This window comes from Monodelphis domestica, chromosome 3, assembly GCF_027887165.1.
Source record: "Monodelphis domestica isolate mMonDom1 chromosome 3, mMonDom1.pri, whole genome shotgun sequence".
Lineage (NCBI taxonomy): Eukaryota > Metazoa > Chordata > Mammalia > Didelphimorphia > Didelphidae > Monodelphis > Monodelphis domestica.
In genome coordinates this window covers 142,668,519-142,694,348 of record NC_077229.1, presented here as the reverse complement: position 1 = coordinate 142,694,348, position 25,830 = coordinate 142,668,519, and the positions used below count along the sequence as shown (strand labels likewise).

Here is a 25,830-nt window from a genome sequence, read left to right as displayed (position 1 = left end):
GGCTGGCTTCTGAATGTGTTCTCCTCGAGGCTTTGCTAGGGGATTATGAAACAGATACTGGACTCTTTTAGAACCCCCCAGCCTCTGGTGGTTTGCTTTCCTGACCTTTTGAAGCTCACCTGCTCACAGCCTAGTCAGTGCATCAAACATATTCCATCATAGGCAAGTTATTTTACCTCCAAAGTCTCTTCAACTAAGGCAGGATGGTACAGACACAACCAAGACAGAAGCAACAGAAGAACCATGCACTCATAGACCATATGGCGGCAGCATCCCCAGTGGGAGCTATCTCTTCACCAGAAGATTTATAGCAATCTTTTCCTTTTCACTCAAACATCCAGGCAGGAAAGAGAAAAATGCTGGGTGGACTAGTGCCTTTTTAATACATTTTCAGTTCTGGATCAGTGACCAATTGAAGTGGTCCTTTTTTACACATGGAAAACAAACTGAAAACAAGCCAGAACATACTCAGAATTGGGGAACAGACCCTTTCTGTGTTATGCCTTGAGCATCTCCCACATGCACCAGCCCAGCAAGCTGCACATACTCAAAAGGCAGACTTTACAGGAATCCTATGAGGCAGGCACAACAGGCTTCCCCCCACCCCCTACCCCTTCCCTATTTCACAGATGAGGAAACCAAAACTGAGAATGTGGTTCAGTGACTTGCCTGCCTGGCAAGGGTCAAGCGTGGCCTTTAAATCTGTATCTTTCTACACCAAGCAAACCCTTAAAATACTCCTTTAAATCAAAGGAAATTTCTTATGTCCTTTCCTTGTAGCTGTTTTCACCCAATTCCTGGTGTCCCCCAGAGGGACTAGTTACCCTATTGTATAAGGGCTAGCTCTTAGTTATGTACATAAATGAAAGAGAACAGCGTTATAGATTTAAGAAGTTATGTTTAATTAATTTAATTAAATTGCTTTTAAAAAGTTCAATGAATTTAAATTGCTTTTGAAACTTTAATTTTTGCTCTTCTGATTGGATATAGCTATATTTGATATTCTGAGAATTTACCACACTTAGAGCCTGAATATAGGCATACCTCATTTTATTACCCATTTTCTTATGCTTCACAGATACTGCATTCTTTCTTTTTTACAATCTGAAAGGCTTGTGACTTGCATTGGGCCAATCAGTTGGTGCCATTTCTCCAACAGCATGTGCTTACATTGTTTCTCTGGGTCACATCTTGGTAATTTGCATGCTATTTTGAAGTTTTTCATTATTATTATATATATCTGTTACGGTGATCTATTAAGATCTTTGATGTTACTATTGTAATTGTTTTGAAGCACTATGAACCTCGACCATATGAGACAGTGAAGTTAATCAGTAAATGCTGTGTATGTTCTGATTGTTCCACCAACTCTTTCTCTCCTTGGGCCTCCCTATTCTTAGAGTCACAACAATATTGAAATTAGGCCAGTTGATTACCTTACACAAGCGTTCCATTGAAAAGGAAGGTCAGTCGATGTGGCAAACTTGATTGTTGTCTTAGTTTAAGAAATTGCTACTCCAGCCTTTGGCAACCACCACACTGTCAGCAGCTTTCCAGACTAAGGCAAGACCCTCCACCAACAAAAAGATTATGACTTGCTGAAGGCTCAGATAAAGGTTAGCTGCTTTGTTTTAGTAAGTATTTTTAAATTATTTTTTTTAGACCTAATACTATTGGGGGCAGTTGGGTGGCCCAGTGAAGAAGGTCCTAGGTTCAAATTTGGCCTCTGACACTTCCTGGCTGTGGAACCCTGGACAAGTCACTTAACTAACCCCATTGCTTATGATCTTTTCCATTTGTGGAATATCAGCACCAAGGAAGTCATACATAAATCTTTAAAAATTAGGGGGTGTGATATGGTTAATGTGAGTACTCAGTCTAAGAGAGGGAGTCCCCCAGTGCACAGTACACTTTGCACTCCATATCTTGTTCAGCTCTTGACCGTGCATGCCCTCCCACAAATCTACCCCAAAATTGATATATTAGCTCATTGCCTTTGCTATTCTATCCTAGGGTCTTAAAAAATTGTGTGCATATACACAGACACATATATACACGTGTATGTATGGCTGTATTCATGATTACATGTTAAGTATATAGCTACACATACACCTATGTATATTTGTACATGTATATGTGTTACTTTTAAATTTATTTCCCATCTGAGGTTTTTCTTACTGTATACTGAAGTAGTCACTTAACTGTTTCCCCCTGGCAAAGAAGAAAAATCTAGCCCATCTTCCAAGATAAACCTACAGATATTTGGGGAAAAAGCAAAAACAAAAAAAATTTGCATCTCTTCCCAGGTCTTGGCTAAACATCTTCAGAGCCTTCAAAGTGATTCTCACAGAGCATGGTCTTAAGTCTTATCATCATTTTGGTAACTCTTATCTTAATTCAGTTCAGCTGTTTGATATTCTATGCTCATCACATAGAAATGAATCTAGTAATCTGAGGAGCACTAAATATAGTCAGAATGTTACCCCTTCTTTGGGGTGGAAATTTCATTTCCTTTAGATTGGATTAATAATTTTTACTTTATTTTTGTTTTTCTTTGAAAAAAATATGATTTCCTGGTTATGAAAAAAACAAATGGATATAATTTTCTGGGATACTTGAGTGGTGAACATGGACAGTAACTAGAACAACTTGTTGCTGTGGATGTAATAATCTTGATCATTTTATATGAAACTGAGTCTCAGTGTGGTCACATAACTCACCTCAAGTCATACAAGTAATGTGTCAGAAGTAGGATTTGAATCCATCTCTTTTGATTCCTCAACCATGGCTTTTTTTACTATATACTACTATACTATATATATATACTATATATCTACTATATAAGGTGATACAGATGGGAAGTGTCAAAGCCAAGAATTTAACTTTTTAAAAATTATTCCTTTTTTCCTTTCCTCCTTCCTTCCTCCCTCCCTCCCTTTCTCTTTCTTTCTTTCTTTCTTTCTTTCTTTCTTTCTTTCTTTCTTTCTTTCTTTCTCTCTCTCTCTCTCTCTCTCTCTCTCTCTCTCTCTCTCTCTCTCTCTCTCTCTCTCTCTCTCTCTCTCTCTCTCTTTCTTTCTTCTTAGCAATCCCCTACAAACACTAATATTCCAACATACAAAAAACTCTAAGAAAGCATGAATACATAGTTATTAAAAATGTATAATTTGTATATATACATTTTAACAAGGTCAAAGCAAAGCTGATTTATTTGTTTCTTCTACCCTTTTAAGGCTCTTCTGTGCTTTAGCTATGTTATTTTTTCATATCTGTCACTACCCACTAAGTTATCACCTCCATCCCCTCTCCGTGAATACAAATCTTCCCTTTAACAAATATACATTTTCTAGCAAAACAAATCAACACATTGACCATGTGTGAGAATTATTATCCTCTCCAGAACACAGAAAGCCAAAAACTTCTCAGAGGAGGATTTCATCCTGCACAGGCAGAGTGCTGGTTTCCTTTGCTTCCTTTTCCCTGTAGAGTACTTCCCTTTTTGGGTATGTGTGTGTGTGTGTGTGTGTGTGTGTGTGTGTGTGTGTGTGTGTGTGTGTTTGTTTTTTGTTTTCACCCAATAAAGTCCATGTATATACTTAGACATTTGTTCTCTGTCGTACAGACATTCATTCATATATATAATCACACTTGTGAAGCTTTGAAGTTACCCTATGATGGATGTATATACACTGAGCAATGTGGTAGAGAGGAAAAATTGTTGCTTCTGGAGTCAGAGAACTGGAGTTGACCTCATGGCTGTGAATCTTCCTGCTTGTTCTACCTGCAGCTTTTACTAACTCCTTCATCACTATAAAATGAGGTCTGTGAGGTCCTTTCCAGCTCTAGACCTGTGATTCTATGTGCACACTTAAGAGCCCCCAGTGTACTTCTAAGGGGTAGTTTGGTGGCACAGTGGCTACAGTATCAGGCCTGGAATCAGGAAGGTCTGAGCTTAGATCTGAACTCTCAGACACATACTAGTTGTGTGAGCCTGGGCAAGTCACTTAGCCTCTGTTTGCCTTAATCCATTGGAGAAGGAAATGGAAAATCGTTCCAGTATCTTTGTGAAAATCCTAAAATGGGGTCACAAAGACTTGGACACAACTAAAACAATTAAACAACAAAAAACAAATGTTATTTCCAAGACAATCTAGACAGTTCCTTTTGTTTTTTTCCTTCCTTGTAATATAATACCTTCCCCTTTTGGCTCAATTTGAGTTTCTTGTGACATCTGATTCAGCTGTATTCGTGGAAAATAAAAATCAGCCACCAGCTCCCTCCTATTGCCTAATCCTGGTTAGTGACCTGTGACAGGGAAGAACAATGGAATGGAATCCCTGGTTTCCTGTAAAGCACAACTCAGGTATCCCCTGAGGCCTTTTCTAATCTACCCCATCCCCAGGGATTAATGCTGTCCCTTTCCTGAAATGACTCTGTACCAAACTTTGTATTTACTTCTCTGTATATATGGTATATCCCCCAGTAGGATATAAGTTCCCAGAAATATAGACAGATGTATACATATATACCTACTTATATATTTATATATGGGACAGCTAAGTGGAACAGAGGATGGGTGGCACAGGGAATAGAGGTTGGATCTGGAATCAGGAAGACATCTTCCTGAGTTCAAATCTGGCCTCAGGTACTTACTAGCTGGTTGACCCTTGCAAGTTACTTAACCCTGTTTCCTCATCTGTAAAATGAGTTGGAGGAGGAAATGGCCAACTGCTTCAGGATCTTTGCCAAGAAGAGCCCAAGTGACATCATAAAGATTTGGACACTGAAAAATAGCTGAAAAAAATATATATGGGCATATACATGCTTATAGATAAATATATCCTATGTTCTAAGCAGTAAGCACTAGATGTAGAAATACAAATTCAAATATGGGGGGACAGTCCATAAAAGAGAGCTGGAAAGGGAAGGTGAAGAGTTTCCTAAGGCAGCATAATTTAGAGATGGGCAGGAAATGATGTAGAGACCCAGAACTGGGCAAGTTAGAGTCACCTATCAGAACCTAGGTTGGTTCCAGGAACTTAGTCCAAGTTTCTGGTGTGAATGATGGCTAAAGAGTGAGTAGGCCATGTAGTTTGGAGATGACTCAGAAGACATCTGGTCCCGTCTCGATGGCTATCTTTCTATTATTAGTGCCTAGTAAATGTTTATTTAATTGCAAGGAAACATTCTATATGTACTATCCAATGAGTTTTAAAAAATGTTCCCTGAGAGGCAGCTGGGTAGCTCAGTGGATTGAAAGCCAGGCCTTGAGACAGGATGTTCTAGGTTCAAATCTGGCCTCAGATACTTCCCAGCTGTGTGACCCTGGGCAAGTCACTTAACCCTCATTGCCTAAGCCTTACCACTCTTCTGCCTTGGAACCAATTCACAGTATTAATTCCAAGACGGAAGGTCAGGGTTTTGTTAAAAAAAAAATGTTCTCTGAGTAAATGAATGTGTGAAGACTCCATAGAAATCATAAAGGATAATAATTATAAATTTATTAAGCCTTGATTATAAGTGTTAAAACATGAAATTTTTAGATAAATGTAGATTTCACCCAATAAACTGAAGTTTTGAACTTGACCCAAGTCTCTATTTAATAATCAATAATCATATAACAATAATAATTATGATATAACAATAAATAGCAATACTCATCATTTCCCCCATTGTTAATATGCCCCAGGTGACAGAATCTTTTTACTTTTTAGAGAAAAAGACTTTGTCTCAAAGCAAGAAGAATTTCCTTAATGATGATAACTTTCTAAATTAGAATGGGATGTCTAGGGAGGTAATGAGTTCCTTTTGCCTGGAAACATTTAAGCAGAAGTCAAATGATCACTTGTTGCATATGTTGACAAATTACTATTATCTCCTTCAAAGGGAATGATCTTTGGAAGAAAACATAACTAACAGTAAATTTATATCCAAGATAAGTAAGAAAACATCCAGCTGTCCTGTATGAATTCTAGTTATCCAAACCAAATGAATCATCTCTTCAAGTGCTGAAAAACCTAGGAGATTGGACTGCAAATTAATCATTTTCCTGACCATGTCACATGCACACACACATCCTCCTCTTTCCTCTCCCCACCTCATTAAACTTCATTGACTTCCCATTACCTTCAGGATCAAGAATAAATTATAAAACTCTTTACAGTCTGACCCTTTCCTAACTTCCTACTCTTCTTACATTTTATTCCCTGAACTCTAAAATACAGCTTCATTGGCCTATTTGCATGGAATATTCCAGCTCCCATTTCTGGGGTTTTGCCTTGGTTGTCTTCTTATGCCTGGAATTTTCTTCTTCTTCCTTTCATGGTTTTGCTGGTTTCTTTCAAGACTCAGTTTCCACTCATATCTTACCTTCTCTAAATGGAAGCCTTTCCAAGGCTCCCTGGCTGGTCATGTCTTCCTCTCTGAGACTTGATATCCACTTACTCTGTCTATATTTTGTATTAGTAAAAGTAATAGTAGTAATAGATAGTAAACATCTAGGGGAAAAAAAAAACTGGCAATCAAATCAGTCCTGGGGCATCCAAAAGAATCTCTGTGGTTACACAAAACCAGGTCTTACCAATCTAACCTGATTGGCTCATCTGATTGAGTGGCTAACCTGGGAGATATTTTAGATGTTTTCTGGATTTTAGAAAAGCACTTGATAAATTTCATCAGGTTGGAAGGCAAGGGTTTAAAAAAATTAATAGAGATAAATATATAAAGTCTTATACTTATGAAGACAGTTTTTTCTAATTCAAGACAAAATAAGGGAGATATGGTTAGAAAGCAGATTTTCTGAAAAAATCAGGGAGTATTAGTAGACTACAAGATCAATAAGCATCAGCAGTATGCTATGGTACCCATGACATTCTTGAGCTGAATTTAGAAAGACAGCTTTCAGGAATAAGTAAGTGAAAGCCTTGCTAGATACTCTGCCCCAATCAGATTTCATCTGGGGTTTTCAGTCCTAGATCTTCACCTTTTAGAAAGGATATTAATAAGTTAGAGGGCAATTAGGATATTGAAGAGCTTCAAGATCATGTCATTATGAAGATCAACTGAAGGAATTGAGGATATTTAGCTTAGAGATGGTCCAAGAAATGCTGGATAGCTTTTTAAAAGAATTTAAACAGCTCTCCTTTGGAGAAGGGTTAGACCCAAGGTAGTATGCCAGTGAGCTAGTGCTCACTGGTTTTGAAGTTAGAAGACCTGGATTTAGATTCTACCTTTCTCACTCCCAACTCTTTGGACTTTACTGTACCTCTTGGGGCCTCAGTTTCTTCATCTGCAAAATGAAGGACTTGGGCATATGTCCTCCAAAGTCTGGTCCAGCTCAAGGTTTAGAATCCTACAACCCAGAGGGCAGAGCAAGAAGCAATGTGTAGAACCACATACACACACACACAAACAACCTAGAAAGATTTATATGAAGTGGTACAGAGAAAAGTGTGCAGAACCAGGAGTGCACTGTTATACAACATCAATAATAATGTATGATATGTTAAATGAATGACTTAACTATTATCAGCAAGGCAAGGATCCAGGACAACTCCAAGGAAACCATAATCAAAAAAAAAAAAATCTCCACCACTATAGAAAGAAGAGAGTCCAAATGCCTGAATTTTTATCTTGTGAAAGCAATATCTGTCTTCTTTTACATGATGAACAAAGAAATGTATATTATAAGTAATATATGTATAATCTATATATATATTACCAACATTCTTGAGAAGTGGGGAGAAGTTGGAGGGAGAGAGAGAACATGGATTGCAAAATGTCCTAAAGCAAACATTGAAAAATTGTATCAATATGTAATCTGGAAAAAAGACATTTTAAAAATTATTTAATTTTAATTTAATTTAAAATCAAAATTGCAAGAAGCGATAAGTAGAACCTAAAAAGGCAAATTTTGGCTTGAGGAAAGGAAAAGCTCCCTAGTTGTTAGAGCTCTTCCAAAGTAGAATGGGTTTCCTCAGGCAGGAAGTGTTAGGTTCCCCCTTACTGGAGTTCTCCAGGTAGAGGCCAGTCAGATGAATTGGAGAGGGGATTCTTGTTCAGTTGGGACTAGATGGCCTCTGAGGTCCCTTTCAACTCTGAGATTTGGGTTCTTTGAAGTACGAACAGAAATCTAATTTGTGAACTGACTATTCTCTGGTTCACCCAGAATAGTCATATATTTAATTTTGTGAAAAGGAAATGTGGTTTATTCAATCAATAGGGGATACAAAATCTTTGGCACAAGAGCATAATGAAATTGCCCTTTAATTTTTATTTTTAGACAGAGGAGGAAGTTGACTTAATATCATGCAACGGTTAATGTAGATTAGTCCTACGTCTAACTCTAGCAAGTGAATATCCTTGTTTAGGGAAGTGAGCTGGATCACTAAGAAGAGGAAATGAAATGAGGAAGATAAAAATCACACGGTTAATAATTGATTTCTGTACGAAAAGCAGGCAAACTGCTTGGATTATCTAATGTCATGTGTGATTATTCACTTCAACACATGCTTTAAAGAGCGTACCATCTGTGAGGCATTGTGTTAGGTACTGAGGATACAGAAATGGAAACCAAATTGCGTAATCCTTGTCCTCATAGGGCTTATAATATATTGAGGAAAGAGAGACATGGATACAAATTAGGATACACTGATTGGGAAATGTAAAACTAAGGGGAAAATAGAATCACATTAAATGTTTAAGGAAAGAGGAATTTGGGAAGGCAAATTTGTAGGGATTGCCATGAAAGAAGAGAAGGACTTTAGGAATTAAGTAGAGATGGGGCTGAGGAAGCAAAAGAGAGGAGTTTCAGGCACATAGAGGCAGGAGAAGGTCAATGCAATGACAATTTTCCTAGACCATAAAGAGTACTAATAAAAATAAGTTACTATTTTGGAATCCCTTCAAGTTCTTTCCATTTATTGTTGGGTTACCTCATTTGGTCCTTGGAACAGGTTGGTGAGCCAGGTATTACAGTTACCTTCTTTGCCTTTTTACTGAGAGAAATTGAGGCTCAGGAAGGTTAAGTGACTTGCCTATTGCTACACAGGTAGTAAGAGGCAAAGGCAGCTTTGCCAACTACGCTCCAGAACTCTTTCCTCTATCCAGGAGTTTTAAATCTGGAATCTGGAAACTGTGAGCTTCTTTTTAAAAAGGTTTTGATAATTTATTTCAATATGATTGATTTCCAGTGTAATCCTATGCAATTTATTTAAAATATTTAAAAACCTGATTCTAAGACAGGATCTATGAATAGCTGCACAAGGGGACCTGGATAATAAAAAAGATTAAGAATCCCTGTATTATGCTTCTTCTCTGTATTCACCATCCCTATGAGACCAAATAGTAAAACTACTTTCCCTTTAATAGAATGTAAACTCTCTGGGGACAACGATGGTCTCACTTTTGTGTATTTTTACCCAGTGACTAGCACACAGTAGGTGCTTAATAAATGTTTTATGCTTCATTACTCAGTTTAAGATTTAGAACTGGAAAGGATCTTAGAGCTTGCCTATTCCAACTCTTTATTTTACAAAAGAGGAGAAACTGAGGTCCAGAGATATTAAATCATTTCAAAGATCACATTGGCAGTAAGTGGCAGAACTAGTTAGTTTTCAAACCTAGGCCCTTTGATTCCACTGTGCCATTCTTGAGGAAGGGGCATATGATGAAGACTGAGAAGAGTCTGAAGAGAAATACCCAAATGTAAAAAACAAGATTACTTAAATTGCTATTACCCTGGGCTTGCAGCCAAATCTCTGTTTAAAAGAGGATTAACTTGGAGAAACTGTTGAAATACAAATGCTGATGTTATAAAATGTATGGACTTAAGGATTTTAATGAGCTTTGCACAATACTTAGTGTTCATTAGATACTTATCAGGTTATTAATTTTTTAAAAATAAAAATGCTTACCTTCTGACTTAGAATCAATATTGTGTATTGGTTCCAAGGCAAAAGAGTGGTAAGGGCTAGGCAATGGGGGTTAAGTGACTTGCCCAGGGTCACACAGCTGGGAAGTGTCTGAGGCCAGATTTGAACCCAGGACCTCCCGTGTCTAGGCCTGGCTCTCAATCCACTGAGCTACCCAGCTGCCCCCTATTAATTTTTTAATAAATAATCACACCCAGTATTTGCAGGAGGTGTTACGTTTTTCAAACTTACATATCTGTTTTATATGTTTGTGATCTTAATCTAGTTTTACAACGTTCAGATGAAATAAGATAAAATAAGCAGTTACTCTTTTCCTTGCCTCATTTGGATATAAAGAAAGCGAAGCCTAGATAACGAGGTTACATGATCTCCCTATGTTCATTCAGCTGTGTCTAGAACCACGTTTGTGACTTTCACACCTGGGTTCTTCCACTGGGCCATTCATAATGGTAGGATCTTGAAGTTTTAATCTTACACAGTGAAAGAATTCATATGACTGTGAAGAGAAGTCCTCATTATGATCAAAGATGATCAGGTCTTAAATTTATTATACTTTTTATCATGGTTTAGTTGTTTTTTAGTCATGTTGATCTCTTCATGACTCCTTTTGGGATTTTCTTGGCAAAGATACTAGAGTGGTTTGTCATTCTCTTCTCCAGCTCATTTTACTGATGAGGAAACTGAGACAAACATGGTCAAGTGACTTGCCTAGGGTCACGCAATCAAATGTCTGAGCCTGGATTTGAACTCATGTCTTCCTGTTTCCAGACCTGGCACACTGTGTACTATGCCATCTAGCTGCCCATCCTATTCTCTTTTGAATAAGTCAGTTTAAAAGGGCTGGTCTTTGACTTCTCCAAGCTTATGCTTAGAAGCAGATGTCATGTGAACAATGTAGGCAGAATATAAGTAACCCTATAAATACAATAACTACCTAATGAATTGTTTATAAAATACCTGCATGGAATCCTTGGAAAGAAAGAGGATTGGAAATCAAAACAGTGGGGTTCTAGACCAAGATCTGTCACTAATCAATCCTGTGATATAGCAGAAGCCATTGCAACTCTTGAAACCCAAATTTCTTCATTTGCAAAATGAAGTTGAATTAAATGATGGTTTCTAAAATCTCTTCCAATTCTTGACATTCTTCTCTAGGGTTTTGTTTTGTTTTGTTTTTGTTTGGTTTTGCAATCTGTGGTAGGGAGAAAGGAAAATGAGGAAAGTAAAATGGGGTAAAATACAGAAGGCTTTTTAAAGAAAAGTCATATACTAGTTTGGAAGGCAAGATGTTATCAAAAATGGCTTTTAAAGAAGATAAGCTTGTTTTAGCATTTTAAGAGGTGTGAAAAACAGGATATCTAAGAAGAGGTTGCAAAGTGGTGATTTTCCTCAGCTTCTTAATTAGCACAGTCATTCAAGGAAGTAGATGATGCTCTGGTGGAAATAAATACTTCCAACAAAGCCTGTGGGAAACAATGGGCTAAAAGCAAGGGGAAGTGGTTTATAATCCTTTCTAAGGATGGTTAAGATTAATGTCTGCTAATGGACTGATTTCACTTGTCACATGACTTGTTGATTTTGAATCGGGTCTCACTATTGAAGGTCATGGATTGATGCATCATATACTGTGGCAACTTTCTTTGTTATGATACTTTATAGAAACCTGGAAAGAGCTATTTACCTTGAGCATGTGTTCATTAATTTTGTTCACCTCTCTATCTCCTGCCTCCCCCAATAGGCTGATGAGTTCTGAAAACACACTCTTGCAGCCGAGAGAGGAGGAAGGCATCAAATATGAACGAACCTTCATGGCATCTGAACTTCTCGATTGGCTGGTTCAGGAAGGAGAGGCCACCACGAGGAATGAAGCAGAGCAACTTTGCCATAGGCTTCTGGAACACGGTATCATCCAGCATGGTGAGGAATTCACTGTGAATTTACAAAGGCTCATTCTTGGCAGGTGTTTCAAACCCCTTTGAGTAGTATCAGGTGAGGGGCTGAGAGAAAAGAGGGAGCAAATTGGTGAAAGGCAGATTGCAAAGTCAGTGGAAGGACCAACATTCATTATGATCCCTGTGACAATTCCTGCTGTGAGTTCCCTCCTCTCCCCTACATCCCACTTTAATGTACAATTTTCAACTTTTTCAGTTCCACAACATATATTTTAAAATAGAGCTAGAAGGAAACGTAGAGATCATTCATTCAATTGATACTTATGGAGTTCCCATTTTGTGCAAGGCACTCACTGTTTTAGGGATGGGTGGCTAAGGAGAAGTTATGGAGAAATTTCAAACTCTTGAAAGGAGGAGATGAAATTAAGCCCTTACTATGTGCCAAACGATACAGTCTTTGCTTTCAAAGGACTTACATTCAATGAGGGAAGATAACATGTACAAATGGAAATTTATACAAAATATATGGAAAACATATGGGAACCAGTGTGGAGTTTCTGAGGGTGAGATTCAGAGAACTTTAGGTTGTTAGGCTAGGTAATTCTTTATCTCCTTCCTGTATTTCTCTCTCTCATTATCTTTATCTTACTAGAATAAAGCTATTTGAGCTACTAACAGTCATGCCTTAAGCTTAATCTCTATAAATGGTGATCACAACATTTTTATATTTTGTCAAATCCAGTCTAACAATTACTCTCTCTATATATATGTGTATATACCTATATATATAAATGTATATATTTATATATGTATGTAAATGTATAAACTTATAATATATACATGTATATATATAAATGTATATATACCTATATATAGGTATATATACATTTACATAAATTTATATATACCTATATATAAATTTATATATTTATCTCTATATATTTAATTAGAATATAAAGAATATAAATATGCTACATACATGAAGGCCAAAGAAAGTGGTTATCAATTTTTATTCTTAGTATGAAAAAAAGAATTGGCAAACTCTCTTTCACTGTTCTTTTTGTTTGTGTTTCCATTTCAAAGGCAAAATGGTAGCTTAGGTTTTGCCTCATGCCTTGATCAAAGGTGTTTCCTTATGGAAATGCTGAATAATTTGGCTCCCCACTGTGTTGGGGGGTGGAAAATCCATACCTTGTGAAATTCTCACCAGTTTTATTCATTAATGGCCACTGACAGTCTGTAATTATGACTGCACCTATTAGATAAGCAAACAATTAACTCGTTTGAAGTATAAGTAATTTAACCAGACACTGATACTGTGGACATATTAAAACGTGTACTTGGCCAAGTAAGTAAGTATAAAGGGAAAATTGGTAGGAAATGTTAGTCACAATAGGTAGAAAGGAAAAAGAAAACTATGAAGAAATCTTCCACTTTTCTGGCCTTAACTCTCTCTGCCTTAAAAATACAAAAATGTAAAAATTGACAACCCATAATTTTTTTTAACAAGCCTTTCCTTGTCCCAGAATGAACTGGAGAATCTGTCATCTTCATTATTTTACCTCACCAGGAGCAAATTTGTGCCAAGTAGCTATCTATTTACTCATATATCAACATTCCCCTCCTCTTCAATTTCTTATCCATAAAAGGAGGGGCTGACAGAGATGAATAATTACTTGGGTAAATTGCTCTCAGCTGCACTTGCTGACAGGGTAACTTGGGGTTTGTAGCCTCTGCAGCCAGAAACATGATTTTTTCTTTCTAGTTTTGATTAAAGTAGTGGAGTGATATAACAGTCTTAGCTATGAGGGTGTGATAGGGAAAGGCATCCCCCATGGCAGAGCCTTTCAGGGCATCTTAAAGGCACCTCTAGAGCCTCCTCTAATCATTATGCCCCCAGAACAGCAGCCCAGGTACGGAAGGTGGGGTAAGATGAGATGAAGAAGGTGGAGGGACCATGGCTTCTTCCTACATTCTCTTCTTAGGCAAAATACTTCCTCCAGTGTTAGTACCACACAGCTGAAAGCCCCTTGGAGGGATAAGTCATCCTTACTACAATGTGATAAATTCTGGGGGGTACACTATGTATAAACACTTGGTCTCTTGCTGTTCTGTTAGTTTGGCATGGGCTTTTAGCATTAAATCATATCAGCCATTTGCTTTTGTTTCTCTTACAGGCAGAATGTCCTCTCTGGCCCCATGGGGATAAGTGTCCTTTTATATTAGTCCATCCCCCTTCTACCACTAAGCCTAGACTGAGCTCTCCATAACAACAGCACATCTGTATTTTCAATATAGGTTAGTTTTCTCACAGTGTAGTAAGATTGACTACTCCCCAGTCCATTTTTTAAAACCCTTACTTTCTGTCTTAAAATATATATTATGTATTGGTTCTAAGGCAGAAGAATGGTAAGAGTAGGCAATTGGGGTCAAGTGACTTGTCCAGGATCACACAGCTAGGAAGTATTTGAACCTAGAGTCTCTTGTTTCTAGACCTGACTCTTTATTCAATGGACAGTGTAGCTGCTCACCTCTACCCAATCCATTTTGTGACATTTTAAAGCTGGTATTTTGGTTTTATTCACTTTTGACTTCAATTATTTGGCCATCCCCGAGTTGATATTATCCAAAATGGCAGAACTAAAACTAAGGTAGCTTGATCAAGACTTTGCCCCAGCATGCCAAAATGTAGAGAGAAAGCATTGTTCTCCTTTAGCAACAGAGAAATAACTGATATTAGCACCTTGTTAGCAAAATTAGTTTTGCCTGGTACATAGTACTTAATAAATGTTTATTGACCAACTTAATTAAAAAAGGAAACTACCAAATAGCATGCTTCTCCCCTCCACCCCCACCCCCGCCCAGGTCAACTATTCCTTAGCCTGGCCCTTTGGATAAGAGTATCACTAATGGCAGTGTCTCAGTAGTTTCCCTTCTCAGAAGGGGAAGTTCTAGGGTATTTGCTCCCATGTTCTCTAATGGGGCAGTGTCTCATGGTCTCTCCCTTACTACTCACTTTCCTCTACCCCACTTGAATTTATCTTGGGTTTAATGGAAGGTACAATTCATACCTTGTTTGCTTGTTTTCTCTCTAGTAGATTGAAAGCTCCTTGAGGGCAGAGATTGCCTTTTACCTCTTTCTGTATCCCAAGCACTTAGCATAGTGCCAGGCATAGAGTAGGCATTTAATAAACGTCTTTTGGTTGATATTGATTGATGTCACTTGTTCCAGATGCAAAAATTACCAGTTACAGCTTTGCAAAGCACCAAGAAGGTAGAAAGTATTGCGAATGCTTATGGTAAAGATTTGCTGTTTAAAACATGAAAGAGAAGTCAGAAATCCATGATGTAGGCAATATTTTAGTATTGGTAAGGCTGATGACTTCCTGGTTTAAGGAAAGGCTATTATTACATCTTAAACATTTGAGCAAAATTCAGAGGAAATGGCTTTTTCAGAGTTGCCCCGTCTGACTATCTTTCACTATCTGAAAGCAGTAAGTCAGAAAGATAACATCCTGGTCTCAATTTGCCGTTCCCTGCTAACACGCTATCCAATCCCTGATATCCTACCACCATGATTCCAATGAGGTTGTGGCCACTTACTCATGAACAGGAAGAATGAGCCAACTTTTCCAGTGCCAGTTTTGTATACTTGGATAAAATTTTAATGCCAGACATTTCTGTCATTCCCCCTTCTTTCCATAGGAAGAATTACTCATATTTGTATAGACCATATTCAAGTTTGCAAGGCATCTTTATATAACAGTGATTTCATATGCCTTTCTATTTTGGGCAGGAAGTAACAGATTGACTCCCCCATCCTTCCGTTTAATAAAAATAAATTTTATTGATATCTTTTGTTTTCAGTTAACCTACTAGTATTTCCCCTCTGCTTCTTCCCAAAGAGCCATAAGTTACATTTAAAGAAAAAAGAAGTTTAGCCAAACTAACCAACATATTGACAAGGCCTGATGTTATGTACAGTGCTCCATACCCTTGGTTCCTCACCATTGCAGGGATAGTTATTTTTTCATATTTCATGCTTGAAGCCAATCCTAGTCTTTATAATTTTGTAGTATTTAGTTTTGGTTATTTTGTTGTTGTTTACACTGGACCTTTGACTTCTCTCCAATTTTTACTTCTTTGCTTCTAATACCTTTGATTAAAAAAAAGATTTATGTACACAGTTAAAAGAAAAATTATAACTTCAACTAGGTCTAAATATGTACCTTTATTCAATTCAGTTTGCATAACATGTATTAAGTACATTGTGCTAGACCTTGGGACTCTATATAATAGCTTCCTTGTCTATTTTTTCCAATATTAAACGCATTTTAACTTCTTCCCCTTAGAGGCAAAGAAAGTTAGAATACACTTTGCTCCCCATTACCCCTTTTAGGTTCATCTACTACCTCCATCACTTAGTAACTTCTCCTCCTTTGATATTCAAGCAATTCATATCTACCATCCTTCTTGACCTCCAGGTCACTGCTCTTTCTTTCTTAACAAATTCAGTGACCTTTTCACATTTTTTTCTTTATTTTTTCAACTCATATTCAAGGACTTCAACATACATATTGGCTATCTCTCACCTTAATCACTCCTTCCCCTGACTTATTCCTTTATCCCACCTCTGCTGTAAACAAAAATAGTCATGTCCTTGATCTTGTCAATATTCACAAATGAACCACCTCAGTGTTCAAGAATTATGAAATCCACTATCTGACCATATAGCCTATTGTTTTTCCCCTCTCCTTCTGTCTTCCTTTACATAAAGCTACTTTTTGCTTTAACTATCCCTTCTTTCAATACCTCAGTCCTGTCTTGGGCCATCACCCCTGTAATTAGCCACCCTCTCCTCTTTTCCTCATCTTGACCCCTTGGATGACCAGTTCAGCTCTATGTTGTCTTCGTCTCATCAGTCCCTTTTCCCTTTATCATATTTTGCTGATTGTGGCTTGCTGAGCTAACTTAGCCTTAGATCACTCCCACCAACTACCAAATTCACTCCTACGTATATACTTCTGAATTAAGGTAGAGAAAACCATGCAACTGCTTTGATGGGATCCATCAAGTTTATGCTACACAACTTCTACTGGGCCCTCACTGCTGCTAGGCAATTCTTCTATACCTCCTTTATTGTTTGTTAGCTTTTGTGGGAATGAGAGAAGATAATGTGTTATGTTTTGGGCATGCTTGTGTTTGAAATGGGACATCCAGTTTGAGATATCTAAAAGGCAATTAGTGATATAGTACTGAAGTTCAGAAAAGAGATTAGACCTGGATATATCAATCTATGAATCATCTGTGTAGAGATGATTACTAAATGCACTGGAATGGAGATCACCAAGTAGGGTAGCATAGAGGGAGAAGAGAAGAGGATACAGGAGAGAGACCCTCATAGTTGATGCTTGTGACACTGATGATGAATATGCAAAGGTGACTATAAAGCTGCAGTTGGGTAGAAGGAGAAGCAGGAAAGAGGAATGTCACAAAAGCCTAGAGAAGAGAAAATATCCTGAAGGAGATGTTTTATGAAAAGTGTCAAATGTTGCCATGAGAAATGTTGACATGTCCTAAGACATTAGGCTTAGTATTTAAGTCTCTCACTTTGGAGAGATCAGTTTTAGTTGATTTAAAAGAGAAGGAGAGGAGTAGAAGTAGAAGTAGCTAATCTATATGGTTTTCTTAAGGAGTTTAGCTGAGGAGAGGAAAGAAGGTTTTGTTTGTTTATTAAGGATGGGGGAAATGTGACTGTAGGTAGTAGAGAAGGACTCCATCAATAGGGATAGGTAGATTGAAGATGAGAGAGTAAGGAGATGATATTGGGCAACAGTCTGTTAGAAAAGGAGGAAATGGATGAGATCAAGGGTACATGGAGTAGGGTTACCTCTTTCTTCATCTAAGACCAGTTGGATAGTTTATCATGTATTTAATTTATTAATTAATTTATGGAGCCCTTACCTTCCATCTTAGAATCAATGCTATGTATTGGTTTCAAGGCAGAAGAGTGTTTAGGGCTAGGCAGTTGGGTTTACGTGACTTGTCCAGTGTGTGACTTGTCCAGGCTGTGTGTCCCTGGGCAAGTCACTTCACACTTTTCCTCAGATTCCTCATCTGTAAGATGAGCTGGAGAAGGAAATGGCAAACCACTCTAATATGTCTGCCAAGGAAGAACCAAATGGGGTCATGAAATAACTGAACAATAAAATTTAACTCCCAGAGTGTGAAGTCAAATTTGAACCCAGGATCTTCTATCTCTAGGCCTGGCTCTCAACCCACTGAGCAATCTAGCTGCCCCCTCATCATATATTTTAAAGAAAGATGGCATTGTAGATGGAACAATGAACTTGCAGACAGGAATACTTGGATTCAAATCTTACTTCCAACACTTAACTAGCTGTATGAACATAGATGGGCTAATCATTTAGCTTCTCTGAGCCTCCATTTCTTCAGTTGTAAAATAGGGATAACAGGGTAGGTAGGTGGTGCAGTGGATAGAGTGCCAGGCCTCAAGTCAGGAAGACTCAACTTCCTGAATTCCAATCTGTCCTCAGATACTTACCGGCTGTGTGACCCTGGGTAAGTCACTTCACACTTTTCCTCAGTTTCCTCATCTGTAAGATGAGCTGGAGAAGGAAATGGCAAACCACTCTAATATGTCTGCCAAGGAAGCCCCAAATAGGGTCATGAAATAACTGAATAATAAAATTTAACTCCCAGAGTTATTTTGAGGCTTACATGAAATTTGTTGTTCAGTCACATCAGCCTTGTCTGAGATCATGTATTTAAGTGCTTTGTAAAACTTAGAAGGGCAACATAACCATCAGCTATTATAGATACTTTTTCCTCTTAATTTTTACAATTTGGGCAAGAGAAGCAGTGACTGAGAGATAGCATGGCTTCTTAGCTAGCTAAGAATAGCTCACATTTACTATAAGGCTTGCAAAGCATTTTATGTGCATTAACTCGTTCTATCCTCTCAATAACCCCAAGGCTGACCCCTGAATGATACCTGATCCCTTTTGGCCCTTTGGCAGCTCAGAACTCCTAAACTCAAGTGATCCATGAACCGTATCTGCTCCTAGTAACAAGCATTACAGGCTGCTTGGGCCACAACACCTGGCCACAGATATTGCCATGGATGAATGCATAGTCTTGAAAAGAAGGAGAATCTCCTAACAATTAGAAATGAAGTAGATTGGGTTCCTTTGGAAGACAGCAGATTCTACATTTGGGCTGTTTTAGGTTTGTGTATGGTCATGGATACCTCATCTATATCCAGTTAGCTACAGGGAAATTTGCAGAAGGAAGAACTAGGTGGCACAGTAGATAGAGTGCCAATCCTGGAGTCAGGAGGACCTGAACTCAAATCTGGCCTCAGATATTTACTAACTGGGTAAACACCATGAGCAAGTCATATAACCCTGTTTGCCTCAGTTTCTTCATCTATAAAATGAGCTGGAGAAGGAAATACAAATTACTCCATTGTCTTTGCCAAAAAGAAAAAAAACCCAAATGGGGTCATGAAAAGTTAGGCATGACTGAAAAATGACAAATAATTTGCAGAAATGTTCAAAGCTATATAGACATCTCTAAAATATCATTATTGTGACACTTTTAAAAATATGAGAACTAGCTAGAATGTACCTTGCAAGGTTTCATATTGATTTTTCTCTCTTTGAATTATATATAGAATAAATATGCCTGGCTATCAAAACAAGATTATTTTATGTACAGATGTGTGTATTTTTTAAATTAGAACTCTTTGTTCAGTAGGTAGGTTGTGCCAGTTCTTGAAAACAAAGCACATTTCCCCCTCCTCTGAGTGTCACTACCAATCATAAAGGCTCTAACTTTGGAACATATCCAGCTATTATTTGATGGCGCATAAGGAAAAGTAAAATAAAATTTGACCTTCCATCTGTTTATTAACTCTACTGCTGGTTGTAAAAATTCTGGCAATAAAACAGAAATAGCTAAAACCCATGGCTTTTACAATGTCCTTTTTTATGTTTTTTTTTCTTCTTAAAGCTATCTTCACATAAAGCTAATTGTTCTTTCCCTCTCTACTTACCCTCTGTCCACACTTTTTCTCTTTTCTTGTACCCTAGTGAATAAAGAGCCAGTTTTGTAAATAGGAAAGCCTGGGTTTAAGGTCCACCTTAGACAAATACTAGTCCTAGGAACCTGGCTCAAGTCACTTCAACTCTGTGTTCTAAGGAACTCTGCAAGGCTTTAAGTTGCAGAGAAGGTACTGTTCTGCTTGCCAGAGAGGTTTTGCTTCCCAGAGAATTCCCTACAACAATGAACTCTGAAATCCAGTCCATCTAATTAGGCTTAATTGAATTCAGTTTATATGTTTATTTTGACTCTACAGCAAGGGGAAAATCCTCTGGCTTCTACTCTTAAGTAGAACTGTTGTGATTCTTTTAAGAAAAGCTTTCTTTTGAAGTATTAGTTTATATCATTTTGTGTAACTATAACAATAATAATAATGAACTTTTCAAAGTCCTGTTGTTGTTAATTTGTTTTAGTCATGTCTAACTCTTTGAGACCTCATTTGAGGTTTTCTTGGTAAAGTTACTGGAGTGGTTTTCCATTTATTTCACTAGCTCCATTTTATAGATTAGGGAACTGAGACAAACAAGGTTAAGTGACTTGCCCAAGATCACATAGTAAGTGCCTGAGGCTCAAATTGAACTCAAATCTTCCAAACTCCAAATTTACATCATCCTACATTTATTTAACTTTGCAATACAGTTTTAAATCTTTCTTTGAAATAAAACAGTTATATGAATTTACAGATCACTTAATATTTTATATTCTTGTCTTTGTTAAGTTGTACAACATTACAAATTACTTTGGATACTTGGGCAAAGAAGGACACACACATTGTCAGTTCAATCAGCAGATTTTTTTATCAGCCTCAACTCCAAGTGACTTCACTCTAAGTGTGTCTCTTTCAAACTCCAAGTGTCCCTCTTCACTCCAAGTCCGAGTGTCTGTCCTCTGTGCATCTGTTTCCACTTTTAAAGACCTTTTTCTCTTGTGTCACTTCCCCTAAATTTTACATCTACCAATCACAGCTGACACTCCATTCTAGTACCGCCCCCTCTTTCACACATGGGTCACAGACCTCCCACTCAGTGTATGAAATGGGTGTTCACACCTTTTTGTGGTTAAAATCCAAAATGGGTAGATCTCCATACTCAACTTTAAGTACTGTGTTTATACTTTGGAGATTAAAATCTAAAAATTAACAGGGGATTACAATTTAATCTTCACAATCTAGGAAGAGCTAAGTACCTTCATTGTTACAATCAGTGGAGAGCCAAATCCGATCTTCACACTTTACTAGTGTGAAGAGTGTTTTGTGACTGTGTTCATATAGTTCCTGTGTGTATCTTGGCAGTTAGATCCCCTAGTACTTTGTACTGTTCATATTAATTTGAAATGGAATTTCAATTTATATTTCTTCCTGTTGGATATTATTGGTGGTATACCAAAATCCTCATGATTTGTATTAGTTTATTTTATATCTTATGTTTATTGAAGTTAATTATTTGCAGTTTTCAGTTGATTCTTTGGGATTCTCAAAGTAGACCAGTATATCATCTGCAAAAGTGATAGTTTTATTTCCTCTTTGCCTACACTTATTCCTTTAATTTTTTTTTTGTGTCTTATTCCTATGGCTAGAATTTCTAGTAAAATCAAATAGCAATGGTGATACTGGAATCCTTGCTTCACTTCTGATCATAATGGCAGAACTTTTACCTTATCTCTTTAATGGATAATACTTGCCGTTGGGTTAAGATAGATACTAGTTGGGGGCAGCTGGGTGGCTCAGTGGACTGAGAGCCAGGCCTAGAGACAGGAGGTCCTGGGTTCAAATCTGGCCTCAGACACTTCCCAGCTGTGTGACTCTGGGCAAGTCACTTGACCCCCATTGCCTAGCCCTTCCCATTCTTCTGCCTTGGAGCCAATACACAGTATTGATTCCAAGACAGAAGGTAAGGGTTTAAAAAAAAAAGATGGGGGAGGTGGATGAAGGGAACTAGTCTGGCCTGAGCTTCTCTCCTCCTCTTTGGCTGTCAGGTTTGAGTCTGTCTTGTTTCTAGATGAGAGTTTTAGCATATTGCTATTTGACTGAGGCACTATTGGCCAGCCAGAAGGCTCTCCAGGTTCAGAGGGACAGGATTGCTGGCTCCCCTTTGATTGAGGGTGCTGCACTCTGCTCCAGGGACAAGGAATCACAGTGACTTCTCTCTGCCCTGAATCTGTTACCCAGCCTCCGGTGAGGAGTAGCAGAGTGGCCAGATTAACACTAGCTCCTGAATTCACTACTTGCTCAGGCATCATTTTGATCTCGTTTTGGTACCCTATCTTGGCCCTTTCTTAGTCTTCGGGCAGTGGACTGCTGCCACCACAGCCCTGTGTTCCTGACCAGCCCCCTCTGTCTGTCTCCCTAAGGCACCTGAAGCTAGAAAAGTGACTCACCATGACTTGTTAGCTTCCCTGATCAGAATGTGGCTTGCTGCATTTTCTACATCATGGATATCACAGCTGTCGTCCACAGGACACATGCAGCCTGCAAGACTCCTCAATATAGCCGGAACCACACTAAAATATAGTTTTTAGCTGATTTTTCTGATTTATTGATATATTAATTTTTTTTAAAAGGTAGATAAACCTGTGTGGATTTGTGAGTTGATATGTAACCATCAGGGGTCTTTCTGCATGGTTTAGAGGCCTCACCTCCATTTCTGTTTGAGTTTGCTCTCGCTGCTCTAGATCTTTATCAAAGAGATGTGGAAGGAGAGCTAAGCTTACTTAATATTTCCTCTCCTACCGCCTTGGCTCTGCTTCGATTTGTTCTTTAATGAGATCATTTAGACAGCAGTATGGAGGATGGATATTCAGGAGCAAGAAATTGGAGCCTGGGAGATGGAAGACTTTTTTGTTTGTTTCTGGATGCCATGTGTGAGGCTGGACCATGCTGTGCTATGTTACTGGCTCTCACTAGTATCATCTATTCATTCAATTCAGCAAACATTTATTAACAACCTGCTGCAGGCTGAGGGAGGTGGCTCAGAGGGGATAGAGTTCTGGTCCTGCTTTCAGACACATCTTCCCGAGTTCGAATCCAGATCCAGACACTTATTAACTTCGGGACCCTGGGCAAGTCACTTAACTATGCTTGCCTCAATTTCTCCAGTTGTAAAAATGAGCTAGAAAAGGAACCACTCCTGTATCTTTGCCAAAGAAAAAACCCCAGATGGGGTCATAAAGAGTTGTACATGATTGAAAAACAGCTAAACAACAGATGTGCTAGGCATTGTGATAGGTACTAGGAATACTGAGGTGAAAGGGAAACAATTTTTTTTTTCCATTAAGGAGTTCCCAGTATAAACAAAATACCTAGAAAATCAATAGAAGACAGTTCGGAGGGGAAGGCATTAGTAACTGAAGGCTTCAGGAAAGACTGCATGCACAAAGCAGCACTCAAATTGAGCTTTGAAGGACACTAGGGATACCTAGGAGGCAAAGTGAGGAGTGCGTGCATTATAAGCCAGGAGAATAGCCTGTGCAAAAGCACAGAGGCTGGAAACAGAATGCCATGCATGAGGATCAGTAAGGCTAGTTTATCTGTGTGATGGTATGTGTAAAGGAGAGTTATCTGAAATAATGCTCATAAGGTAGGTTGGAGTCAAGTTGAGAAATGCTTTAAAGGACAAATAAAGAGGATTATATTTGATCTTGGAGGTAATAGGAAGCCACTGCAGTTTATGGAGCATGACAGCGACATGCTCAAACCTTCATTTTTGGAGTAGGTCACTAACTAGACTAGATGACCACTTGTGAGGTTGTAGATAGATACAATTGTTGTTCAGATATCAGTTGCATTAGACAACCTCTGATTCCAATTCTGATATTCTGTAAGTCTATTTTAATATTTATCATTAAACTTTCAGGTATGCTTAAAGGTATTCTTTGTCCCTAAGTCAATTTTTCTTCCAGATTCCTTCCTCCTCAACTAGCTATTTAAATTTTTCTGTATTACTTTATCTTGATCTCTCTTTTGCCACCATTCTATTCTATTCTATCGTTCTTATCTGTGTTTTACTTCTATTTCCCTTAAAAGAATGTTGATAATTTTAAGATATATTTTATTGTTCTCCAAATACATGTAAAAAACAATGAATTTTCTTTAAAAAAAAATTTGAATTCCAAATTCTGTCCCTCCCTTCCTTTCTCCTTGCCTCCTCTCTTATTTTCTAACAAATGTCTCCCTGAGACAGTGCAGTCTGATAAAGATTTTTACATTTGCAATCACGTAAAACATTTTTCCATATTAGTCTTTCTGTGGAATAGAATTTGAACCAAAAATCTCCTAAAAATGAAGAAAGTGAAATAAAGTGTATTTTGGTCTGCTTTCAAATGCCATTAGTTCTTTCTCGGAGGCAGATGGCATTTTTCATCATGAGTTCTTAGGAATTATCTTGGATCACTGTATTGCTTGAAATAGCCAAGTCATTCACTTATTCATCATACAAAATTGCTCTTAGCATGTATAGTTTTCTCCTGGTTCTGTTCACTTTATTTTGCATCAATTTATGTAAATCTTTCCAAGTTTTTCTGAAATCATCCTTCTTGTCATTTCTTACATAAAAATATACTATAACTTGTTCAGTTATTCCCCAAATAATAACTATCCCCTCAATTTCCAATAGCATGTTGATTCTCTAGAACCAAAGATTATGAATTTTTCATCTTTGAATTCATAACACATAGCAGAACACCTAATATATGTATAAATTAATGATGTTTATTTTCTAACAAATGGTCATAAAGCATATTCATAATTACTTTGATAGATCTGTGATCTAATTCATGTAGGCAGTCGTTTTTCAGTAGTTCAGACAATAAAACATCTATAACTGTCTATATCATCCACTGTATCCTCTTGGGAGTGCCTCCCCTAATAGGACAAAGCTCTTTACTGTGTCCACATTACTGAGATACCAATGGAGTACATGAACTTTCTGTCTATCAGATATTAGCTCTGGCTAGATGTCTGGCCCACCTCTTTTTCTGTTCCTCCCTTACTTGGATAAAGACCAAAAGTACCAAACACCACAAGCCACCAGCAGCATACAACACTAATGTGTTGAACCAGATTAAAGTATAATTGGGAAATATTTAACAAAATAAGTAAAAATACAATAGAACATAATATTACTGTGTAATTTTCTAAGTCAATATGAGGCCCACAGAGATTCTTATATACAGTTTAGTGGCCCTGTATTCTATTTGAATTGGACCCCAATGTTCTGGGTCACTTCTTTGCAATTCTTCATTGACAATTTGCTACAAACTAATCATGCCCACTATATGTCTCTTTCTGTGGTTCCTCAGTGACCTCCAACTAATTCTTCAAAGATTATGATATATGACACTCAATCACCAGAAGAATATTGGTATTTTAAAAAATTACACTTAGTACATGAATAGGCAGTTTTCATATAAAGAAATTAAAACTTATCAATAAGCACATGAATAATAGAGAAATGCAAATCATAAAAGCTCCGAGGTACCACTTTACACCTAGCAGATTGGCTAATATGACAGCAAAGGAAAGTAATGAATGCTGGAGGGGATGTGGCAAAATTGGGACATTATTGCATTGCTGGTGGAGTTGTGTGAATTGATCCAACCATTTTGGAAGGTAATTTGGAACTATGCCCAAAGGGCTCTAAGTGACCGCTGGGTTTTTACACCAAAGAGATAATAAGGAAAAATATTCGTACAAAAATATTCATAGCTGTGCGCTTTTTGGTGGCAAAAAATTGGAAAATGAGGGGATGCCCTTCAATTGGGGAATGGCTGAACAAATTGTGGCATATGTTGGTGATGGAATACTATTGTGCTCAAAGGAATAATGAACTGGAGGAATTCCATGTGAACTGGAATGACCTCCAGGAATTGATGCAGAATGAAAGGAGCAG

The 25,830-nt window shown here is 37.7% G+C and overlaps 1 protein-coding gene across 1 annotated transcript in view; it reads left to right on the top strand.

Moving 5' to 3' along the window:
* The window catches only part of DEPTOR (DEP domain containing MTOR interacting protein), a 185,790-nt gene that overhangs the window by 69,388 nt on the left and 90,572 nt on the right, over positions 1-25,830 (top strand). Inside the window, exon 4 of the mRNA XM_001380991.5 lies at positions 11,668-11,846. Within this exon, the coding sequence (XP_001381028.2) occupies positions 11,668-11,846 (179 nt within the window). The remainder of the gene's footprint in view (positions 1-11,667; positions 11,847-25,830) is intronic.